Source organism: Necator americanus, chromosome X (genome assembly GCF_031761385.1).
Source record: "Necator americanus strain Aroian chromosome X, whole genome shotgun sequence".
In the NCBI taxonomy this organism is placed as follows: domain Eukaryota; kingdom Metazoa; phylum Nematoda; class Chromadorea; order Rhabditida; family Ancylostomatidae; genus Necator; species Necator americanus.
In genome coordinates this window covers 31,976,570-31,987,770 of record NC_087376.1, presented here as the reverse complement: position 1 = coordinate 31,987,770, position 11,201 = coordinate 31,976,570, and the positions used below count along the sequence as shown (strand labels likewise).

General features: G+C 34.8%; 2 protein-coding genes across 2 annotated transcripts; one reads left to right on the top strand and one right to left on the bottom strand.

Moving 5' to 3' along the window:
• Window positions 1-695: 695 nt before the first annotated feature.
• On the top strand, window positions 696-5,195 carry RB195_026099 (uncharacterized protein; the record flags this gene model as incomplete). The annotated part of the gene is made up of 9 exons (XM_013437471.2): window positions 696-753; window positions 1,684-1,766; window positions 1,995-2,096; window positions 2,179-2,292; window positions 2,366-2,447; window positions 3,057-3,171; window positions 3,331-3,473; window positions 3,948-4,086; window positions 5,018-5,195. 9 exons carry the CDS (start codon window positions 696-698, stop codon window positions 5,193-5,195), a joined length of 1,014 nt encoding a protein of 337 aa, XP_013292925.1.
• A 1,462-nt stretch (window positions 5,196-6,657) lies between these two features.
• RB195_026098 (uncharacterized protein) lies at window positions 6,658-10,950 on the bottom strand (the record flags this gene model as incomplete). Its single annotated transcript, XM_064214509.1, has 13 exons — window positions 6,658-6,716; window positions 7,034-7,168; window positions 7,240-7,335; window positions 8,037-8,123; window positions 8,207-8,368; window positions 9,186-9,250; window positions 9,325-9,437; window positions 9,506-9,608; window positions 9,672-9,823; window positions 10,384-10,492; window positions 10,560-10,624; window positions 10,705-10,829; window positions 10,908-10,950. The coding sequence occupies 13 exons, from the start codon at window positions 10,948-10,950 to the stop codon at window positions 6,658-6,660; spliced, it is 1,314 nt and encodes a 437-aa protein (XP_064070390.1).
• Window positions 10,951-11,201: the final 251 nt, after the last annotated feature.

Sequence of the window (11,201 nt, the reverse complement as noted above, 5' to 3'; positions counted from 1 at the left end):
TTGAGCTACGTTTTATTGTTATTACAGCGTAAACTATGCCCACATGCTCCTTCTTCTACATCTCTATGCTCCTACCAAAGTGTAATCCTAGTAAACCTCTCCTCACTGATTTGAAACATGTGAAAAAAGAATCTTTGAGTCACGATCCGGCTAATTTTCTCAGTAATTTAAGATTTGAGTGTTGATTATATGCTGTTTTTTTGTCACAGCAACGAATCCAGGAAAAGTGAGCATCAGGTCACTGCACAAAAACTACTTTATACGAGAGGACCTTATATATGACGTATGCTCCGAGAATCAGTTTTGAACCGATGTTTATGTGATTGGCCCACATTCTGAGTTATTTTTTTTGCATAATGATTAGCCCTATTAAAAATTGAGGAATAAAATACACAAAGCTTGATGTTTTCGAAAATCACCACTTCACCACCACAATTTTCGAAAATTGTCAATAATATTTTTGATCATACCATCCTGCAACCAAAGTATTATCGACCGGAATATCTCGTGGAATAGTCATCATCGTTCCTATTCCAGACTTTTCTTTCTGTCAGATCCTTTACCGAGAAATAACGAACACTTCTTCCGTTTGTGCAATTATAAATATTTGAAGAACTAGAACGTTGCTCACATTCAACTCGTATCCACCCCTACAACAACCATTCAACCTTCAGTTGTACTTTTTTCTTCCAGAAATGCTACTTCCATCCGGCAAACCCACTGCAGCACTGGTGCTTCGAAGCCGTATGAAACGTAAGTGCACATCCGTTTTTCGTCAAGCTTCAATCAGACGTCAAGTATAGTGCTTTGGTCGTGTCTACTTCGTTAACACGCCAACGCACGTCATCTGCTGCTTAAGACGTGTCGCCGAATTTCAGTTTGCAGCCAGTTGTCGCTGCTACTTGCATGTTGATGAGATCTTAGTCTTGTTTGTTTAGTTCATTGATTTTTGTCAGGCTTTATATACCCAGATAATTCCATATTGCTCTTCCATCCTCTAACTTTTCGAATGCACTTTTACTTCCACTGCTGGTTATCCGTGTACTTTCATTTTTTTTCCTTTCCTTCTATAGAATTAACGAAATGAATGGCAGTACAAGCTTGGAAAATCTCTTATGCTTTCATTTCACTTGGCATTACTCCTACTTTTTCCTATCTATTAGCACTTTTAAGATTCCTTGTCTCATTGCTAAATTTTCCTAGCTATGACGCTTCTCTACTAAAAAAAAGCATGCTAATTTCGAATGGTTTCGTCATATTATCCTTTTGTTTTGCTTTTTTTCTTCTCTTACGGTAGACAAACGAAAAGGATACGGATAGTCAATAGTCCAAGTTTCTTGGTTTCCCTGCATGGTTGATTTCGATGAATGGGTTGACAACGGTTGGGTGCATTTCTGCGGTGCTTCACATTCCAGTTCTCCAATTTCTCCACTTCATATTATTTGATTATCTAGGATTCCATTTTGCTTTCAAGTTTTTCGTCTAAGATTGCAAATTTTTATTTACTTTCTCTCATAGAGAAAAGTGCATTACGGTTTTTTTATTCCAATTTCCACTGCATGCGCACGCGTTTACCTCATTTCGTCCATTGATTTCTCCCATTTGCTCATGTTCATCATACAAAGCAACTTTTTTTTTCTTACCGCCTTATAGAATCTTTTCCGTGAACGCATTTCCTTTCAGGCCGGTATTTCTTCATTGATTGGTTATGGCGTAAAATGGCCTTCTTGAAGCGTAAGAAAGTCAAATTCAGTGTAGATCTGCAGGTGGTTCATTCTTTTATTAGTTTCTTTCTTTTATTTTTAAAGTCTGTTTATTTTATTCCAAATACTTGTTAATTTACTAGGACTACATTTTTTTTTACATTGTGCAACTAATACTAACACACCTGTATAATCCGCATATCGTCTTTCGCTAAATATTTTTTGATCTGTTCTATTTCATCATTTTTCGTTCAAGTCTTTTTTTTCCTACCCAAATACTACCGATTTAAGGTGTGCAATCTCAGTGATGTACCTCTTGTTAATGCTGTTCTTTTCGCTAAAATCCGCTTATTAGAAGGTGGCACATTTGATGATTGCACCGAACGTGTAGAGGTTTGCTGCTTTCTCGCTTATCATTTCCCATTGAGGAGGTTTTATTAAATATTGATTAAGTTTTTATTTCTTCCTTATCCAGGTATTTCGCAACAGTTGCTCATGGTCTCATCGCTCAAATTTCTGCTGCCGAATCACATCAGACCCCTCTTCTGGGATTCTAGAACGATGTCTATGCAGAATTTCTATACGAAAGGTATATGACGATGTGCTTAAGAACGTTTTTTGTTCATTATTTCAACGAATTTCCTATTCACCTATTCTTTTAGGAGCAGAAAGGTGGAAAATCATTCGTGAAGCTAGGATTTGTAGACATCAACCTTTCTGAGTTTGCTGGAAGTGGTGTTGAGGGTTCGTATTTGTATTGCTTTCGGGATTTGATGTTATAAGATTTTTAAACATACTTTTCGTTGATAGTTGTTTCACTTCTCTTACTCTTTTAAGTTTCAAATTCGTTCTGAGTTTCTCATCTAGATTCCAGGGCTCCCTTTTCAAACTATTTTTGTGATTTTTTGGTTCTGAAAACATGAGAACGGTTCGACGAAATAGAATAATATTTGCTGGTCCACGTTTATTATGAGAATTACCACATCAAATGATTTCTGAATGCGCAAATTTCACGAACTAAAACACAGATGCTGAGGAGCCTGCTGGAGCACTAGTTTTGGTTGAGGACGCTACAAACTTTTTTGAACTTTATATTATTTATAGGGGCAAATTTATATTTACCATTTGTACGGCTGGACTGTATTTTCATGGATTAGTCTTTTCTAAACACTATTAAATCATTCCAATGCTCTTCTAACGGTAGAAAATTCTCTTTCAAGCAGCTCCTTTTCAACGTCAACTTTTTCAAAGGCGACACCTGTTGTTCATTATTTGACTATCTTGTTACCTATATATTTGCATCTGTACCGATAATTCATTTTCGTTTTACTATCGCTTAGACACATTCTTTAGGAATGACGAGATCTTATCTTCTTGATGGATACGGGTTACATCAGCGACAGGACAATTCAAAAGTTCAAATCAAAATAACTATGACACACCAAAGTGCGGATCCTTTCTTCCGAGTGTAAGTATTCAACTTTGTTCTCCTTTTTTCTTTCTAACTGCACTGGTAATCAATCTCTTCCTTCTCTTACATGCTCTTTCGCTTTCCATTACGTTTTCTTATTCCAAGAATATCCTGTCCAAGAATAAGGACGTGAACATTTTTTTTCGTTTTTTTCAGGCCTTTTGTTGGTGGCGGAGACACTATAGAAGATAATTCTTTAAATCCATATCTCAAAGCGTCTGACGTGGAAGAGGATGAAGAGGAAGATATTCAAGGCTCCTATGTGAAAATGCGGCCGAATTCGACTACTGAAGTTCCTGGTTAGTCGCTCAATCATAGTTTCATTCTTTGCCTTATTTCACTTGTTCTTCTCAACATGCAATTAATATCCAGAACTTTTTTTGATGATGTAATTGATGAAGCCATGATTCCCTACCTTTTCGTGACCGTTTAGGCATCCACTAAATTGATTTTTAGTATTTACCATTTATCTTCATTGTTGGTGTTCTTTCTGATAATGTCGAACACGTACTCGGAACGATATCGAAAACAATCAATTTTTTCGGAGCGTAACACATTCCAAATAAAAGTATTATTCGTTATCCCGAGTGTTTAGACCCAAATACTAATTTCCATTCATAAAATTTCGTTTTACGTAGTTTACCCACGTGGTCTCGAAAATATTTCTACAATGGAATCATTTCTGTCGCATTTGTGGGTACCCTTCTCTAATTCTCTACAATAATTTTACCAAACCCCACTACCACTTCGGAATTCTAAGTTTTCTTGTTAAGAATGCAGCTCTGTGGCTGGCTCTGGCTCAGTGGCTGATGAATGCGCCTCTATGTCATCAGACAACCGAAGGAATCCTCCGTCAGCATTACGAAGGCTTAGTCAAGATCGATCAAGTGCGCCGCGGATCCAAAGCACCAGGTTTGTTGAGGTTTTAAAAGGAGTACTCAGAGGAACTTTTGTTTCCTACAAAACTGCACCTAAATTGGGACCTATCTATAGTTTGAATAACATAGTAAAATCAAGCGCATCAATTTCGAGCTGGGACAAGATTTAGCTTTACTTTTCACTATAAGTGCGCCTATACTCATGTCTGCGGGCAATTCATGCGTGTGGTGAACTGCTGCTCCGATAAAAGGATAAAGTTTCTGGCGCTAATCACTACACTTGGGATCCGGCAAGACATCCATTTCAATTTAGAAACGTTTGAGGTTTACGAACGCATGTCTAGGCTATATAATAATTTGAGAAGGCTGTCTGATGTATTGTGGTCACAGCGAAATCTCTTAACAACTGCGCTACACCCTCTTTTGGCTAGTGCACTGAACTCGTACATATATTATTACGTATACTTCCTAGCGATGTTTAACCAGTTTGATGAAGTTGTAGGAGATGTATGCATACTACTAATCATTCGTTAAACCCGAATCTAAAATAGTTCACATATGTTATTTTATTGTAAACAATCTCTTTAATGTGATGTAGATAGGTTCAGGCAGCCTTTTCTTCTTTGGCGCAGAATATAATGAAAAAGTGATCTTCTGAGAGAAACAGACCAGTTCTCTTACTTTTTTTTTTCTTATTGCAAAGTTTGCGCGAATCTGGTTGAATTCACTCTGTTTTGGTTTTTTTTTTAGATTGTAGAATTACTGGAAGTTTTAAATTTCTTTATAATAATATATAAGTTAAGTTTCTTGTGGAACAGTTTTATTTCTTCTTTTTTTTTTGGATGCTTACAAATCGCGACAACTCTGAGCATGTCAGTATGGCGTAATTCTTAAGATAATCAATTCTGGATTTGTTTTTAGATTTAGTTTCAATGAGCAAGCTTTTAACGGTAATATTATTATAGAATTGATGCTGAAGGAGTGATAGACCGGATGCTAGCGGAGACCCGATGGGCAACGAAAAGTGAGACAAGCACCTCCGAAGAGGGTTTAGCGTTGTACGTGGATCGAGACGGTGCCGCCAGTATTGATCCACAAGGAGCGGGCTTCCAGAAAGTAACGCTAGCCGATACTTCATTATAGTATACAGTAAAAAAACAAATCATTATAGTACGTATCATTTGATTCTTACCCAGAATATCATACATACCATAGGCGTCTATTGTCATGTTGTGAAGTGTTTAGTATTGATTATATGTTTTGATTTCACTTTACGTCATACGTGGCCCCGGTGACAATTGTTTATTACTTCTATGCTTCGCCTAGCATAGAATCTTAGGCATTTACTGCATTAGTAATTATTCCTTTTGAAAATTAGTGTAACCATTTTTTTCTTGGCGAAAGCGTAATTCCTGTCCTTTTCGACGTATACTTCCTTTCTGTCATTAACACTTGCATATACTATTTTTTCGGGTGATGTTATATGTTCAACAAAAGATCCGTTATTGATTTCTTTTTGAACTAAGAGGTGAATAAATAACTATATGGTATGGTTTCGTTCTGAAGAAAAAAATTGCAGAGCATGCGGCTGCCATTTTCATGGACGTTCCGTTCACAGGCTATTCCAGGGTTTGACACAAATGAGGATTTTAGTCACAGCAACAGTTGGAACGAAATATTGCTAACCGTATTTATAATTGTCATGCCAATTTCTTCCAATTAAAAAAAAACAAGAACGAAAAGAAGTAAAAGCATACGCATGATAACTACTGGTTTGTAAACTTACTTGTAAAGAATAGCGCTTTGTTTTGAAAATTCTGCATTAATGAAAGGATTGCAAAATGAGAAGCGAAAAGTGCTGTTTTTCAGATGGAAGTAATTTTTGACTCCAAAGTTAAGTAAGTAAAAGAAATGAGAACAGAAATGGTGACTCTGGATGAAGAATATGCACAAGTTTTAGTAGTTTGCTAAAATGAGCGCACGTGCGCATCCGTGCGTAACATTTCGGCCACCCACGTCGTTCCCATTGTTCTGACTATTTTTTCCTCATCTAACTCTCTCTATTCTTCGTTCGACCTTTACATACCTCAACGATGAAACTGAAAAATCACAATTTATAATTGCAAAGGTCACAGACATCGTAAATATTTTTGGTAGACAATCTGTGAGAAGAAGAAAAAAATGTTACTACGTATATACAAGTAATATACTGCCAATCAATAGATCACTAAACAACTGTAGACATAGTACAATCGATAATATATAGGGCGAAATTAAAGGTATAATGATAGAGATACGTTTCATTTCAAAAGTGATCCACGAAGTGCAACACATAACCGCTGAGTGAGACAGACGATCGATCGATCCAATGATAGTATGATCTACTCGTAGGTCCTTGCTCATTGTTTTTCATTTAAAGAAAAATATTTTTCAGATATTCGAAACGAGATCCTTACCCAGCGGTAGGTTTGCTCAGAAAAAAAAACTCGTTTTTAAAAAAAAAATAATACAATGACACATCTAATGAGATATATATTAAACAACTAATCCCCGATAATTTTCACAGATTTTTCTCCGGTAAAGCATTCAATATAATGTAAAGGATTTACATAACTCCTGCAACAACTTCTTCTGGTATCTCATTCATATCAATCCGAAAGAATCCTGAAAATATAAAAAATTTAGTATAAATGACTAAATGACGAACAGAATATCACAAAAAATTACCATTTCAATTCAAATTACCATTTCAAAATTTCAATTTTTCAAGTTTAATCACCAATTATTTGAATTTTGTTTTAAGTTTCATTTCAAATAATTATACAAATCTTGCCGAATTTTCCAGCACATATGTGTTGTTGAATTTCTTCATTTGTTGAATATTTCATTTTATTTTTAACATAATTATCAAGGATTTTAAGTAACGCGTGATTTGGTTCGGTTCCCGGGGATCCGAAATCCAAGATAGAAGTGAAACTCACCATGTTCACCCCAATCCCGTCCCCATGTATTTGCATAAAGCCAATACTTCACTCCACTTTCCTCACCCCATCCTATCAACTTTGCGCAATGCCCGTACAATTGAAGGGATCGGTTTTCATCCGTTCGATAGATGCCTAAAAAATTGTAACAGAGTTATTGTCCAGAAAATATCCTTCGTATGACAAGTTTTCGTGAATAAACGCACCTGTCATGTAATGTTGAAAATCCTCGTATAATGTAAAACATGCGAGTACTGGACCGTAGGTCATTAATTCTCTTTGAAGAATTTCAGTGAATTTTCCTGAAAAAGTGATTGCTGGAATTCCTTTCCTTAATACGAAAAAAATCTATGGATATTAAGAATTAATATACGTTAACAAATGGAGGAGGTTTGTTAGGAACTGGTAGAGGTTCCTATGCGAAAAACATCTACTTACCATTAAAAACTTAATATTTAGGCATATTCTTTTTTCTTCTCTATTGTTATCCAGAAAATCACCACAAAACGATTTTTTGCTTATAGTAGTATAAAATTTATTTAAATGCTGCTAATAGAGCTGAAGTAGATAAATTTAAGGTAAATTCAATCAAAAGGATCTGAATAAGAGAAAAAATTATTCTGGGATTTATTGTAGGAAAGATGCCACTGGGTGATATCCTGGCAAACAGGTTCGTTTTATTGTAATAAAAATCACTCAGATTTTTATTAGGACACAGCAAATCCATCATAATTTTGCTAAACTCTAGACTTCGGGTTTTTTAGTGTAAGACTGAAATAATATATTAGATATGCTTAGTTGTAATATACAAGTTAGTAAAAAGTAAAACCTGCAGGTAAAAGTACGCTACTACAGAAAATTCACAAAATAATTCTAAAACATTCAGGAAGAACAAACAAATAAGTCGATAATGTTTCCAACGTTTTGTTTAGTCCTTATTTACTCTATCAAACAAATAAAACTGTAAAAAATATTATGTGGAAATGATTTACAAACAATTTACCATTGATAAGCCTCTCCAATGTTGTTTTGACTACAGGAGTGTACTCTGAACTTCCATTTATAGCTCTCAACCAGTATGCAGTTCGAGCTGCAAAAAAAAAATTCCAGAAAAATTCTTATAGATCTCTGTAAACTGACTGAACGTTAACGTAATGAATAGGTATAAATTACCTTGAACCAAATCTTGTTCATATGTTCTATGATAAAGATTCTGACACTGTCTTTCACATCGTGGAGTACGATCCTTACGATATAACGCGGATCCACACGGTGTTCCACAGCTTGGCTCGAATGTATACGGTCGACAACCTTCATGTGTGCCAAATGCACCACCTGAATATGCATACAAATTTATTTTTTAAAAAGGAGAAATTTCCTCCATTCCTGTTTCAATTTTTTATGTTTTATTTCGCTTACTCATTGGTATTTGATGAAATTCACGAAAATGTCCTCAAACACATTCAATTTCCCTTTTTTTCGCTGTAAAATCTATAAATTTCAAGTGGGACCGGCTTGCGTCGTATGTCAAACATCAGGTATGGGGGAAAGGAGGGGTTTCAAAAATTCACTTATGTAAACTTGAGAGAAGAAATCAAATTCAATCAATCTTTTCACAATAATATGAATGTATAGGATCATATACTATATAATTGTTTCTTATTATGAGTTTTCTTCATAAAAAAATGATATCTCTTGAAATACACTTGGCTTCAAATCTCACATTTTTAGAGCACCTTTGATTCGCTGACTTTGTAAGGTTCGTTTCGAGCACTGCAGAAATTCCACTCATTTATTTTACGTATTTCTCAAAACTATATTATTAAATTTTTAAATTTATGTTACCATCAGGATATCAACCAGTGCCATCTTTTCCTAAACTTTCCTACAAAAAATCTCAGAACAATTCTTCCTCTTATTCATATATGTTTGATTAAGTATGCTCTAAATACATCTTCTTTAGTGCTACTATTATTATTATTTACATTCATATAATATATATTATATATGTTATACATTTTATTTACATTATTTATTGTAATATTTATATTCACTTGTATAATTATATTGTCATTAATATTAAATATTTACCCGCTTCACATTTTTTTCCCGTTTATCCTGCTTCATAAGTCTTTTTTTTGGAGGATCTCACCTGACACAATTCCATGTTCCTTCCAGTAAGTGAAAGCCGACAAAGCCCAATGAGTCCCTTGGCATCTAAAGTTACACTTCGGCAAAGTTCTTGAGGATATGAATGATGCTATGAGGATAACAAGGTAACTCGTACTCACCCTCCACAGGACAAACAACATGAAGTGAGATCAAGAGCGCTGATTTGTGTTTGTACTGAACCATTTGAGTGAATACATACGCGATCCGACATCACTGAAGTTGCAGCAACTGACTAAACAGAAAATATTCTTTTTTATATACTTAATAGTACTTCTTTTAAAAAAATAAATAATTAATTACCCAACAAGAACCGCAACCAGCTTGATTAAACACTTGATGCACTGCCCAACATTGTGGCCAAAATTTTCGGATATCGAAAGACTTAGGAATAGGTTTTTTCATCCTAAAAATAGCAACTTTTTCATAATGTAGACTATTTGAAATTATCATATTAAATGTTATTTACTTTGATAATCCTTCAACGTGTTTCACTGTATCCTGTAACAGTTGTTCATCATCAAGATTAAAAAATTTGTTCAGGATCATTCTAGCCGTATCTGCATCAGCACCCGTACCCGTATTTGCTTCAGCTCTCGAAGCAAATTTGTTATACCTCGCCTAAAAAAGAGATAAAATAATATAAAACAGTATAAAATAGCGAAAAAAAGAGCAGCTTTTTAGTGCACATAAAAATTTCATGTGGGCCCACTTATTTTTTAGCTTCTACTTAATATTATTATTTAGATCCGTCCAAACTATTGAATAATTTATTGACAATGTCTCACAATACAGCTTGATGAGATTTTTTTATTCTAAAAGCATCAGTTTTTCTTTGATTGGTAATATTTTTCAATTTCCATGCCTGTACATAGTTCTGATAAATTATGCATCTCTTCTCTAATTGGTTGACTCCTCCTTTTCAAACGAGCTTAAACCAATAAGAGCTTCTGTGTCTATTTAAATTAGACTAAGAAATAGATGGTGAAAATATTCTAGTTAAAGGCCAAGAGAATACAAAATACCTAATAATACAAAATAATTCTAACAGATTTATTCATTATTTTGAAAGATTGCTATTTTATGCCGTAGGATTTATTTTCATATTTTAAGAGGATTATTCAAACAATTAAATCTTTAAAAATTGCACGAATATATGTAAGAAGAAGCCAGAACAGTACCTTCCATGTTATCCCGACTTGACTATTTACTTCTTCAACTATCGAAAGATGATATGTTTCATCGTCTTGAGAATGTGGATTGGTCCCATCGCTAACCCGATTTGTATTTCTAAATAATATACGAGGGTTGTACTGATGTAAGAACATTTAATTGTACATAATTGTACACAATATACCTCCACGTTTCAACAGCTACGCATACCAATATCAAAATAAGTAGTAATGCGCCTAAGGCAAGCGCCTGAAAAATTTTTTGATTTGGAATAAAAATGTGACGATTCGGTAGAATTGGAAGAAAAAAATCAAAAAAAAATAATGTACCTGATAAAATGCAAGCGGTGTCCTTTGATATTTTTTAGCCAATTTCGCTTTTCTGGAATCGGTTCGAGATGTAACAACATGTACCGGCTCATCTGCTCGTGATGTGGACGTTGTCTCATCGTGTACTGTAGTAAAAATTCGAATTTTCTAATTTTATGGGATGAATTTAAGCAAGGAATCGAGGAAATTCGGCTGAAACTCACCCGTTGGGACAAGTGCGATCTCATCCATAGCACTCTGTGTCATTCCCGTCTCACATCTGTATCACTAAAAGAATCCACCCATCATGCAGCAGTCATCGAGACCATCATCGACACGACTACAGCTTAACCATATGGCCGGATGGTGAGAAAAAAATTCGCAGTGATCTCATAAGAATAACATGAATGTGAACGTTTATTCAATATGGCTATTATTTAAAGATTTATTTCGGATTAAACTCCGGAATTCATTAAGGAAAATTCCCTTAACTATAGAGTATTAATATGCACGAACGG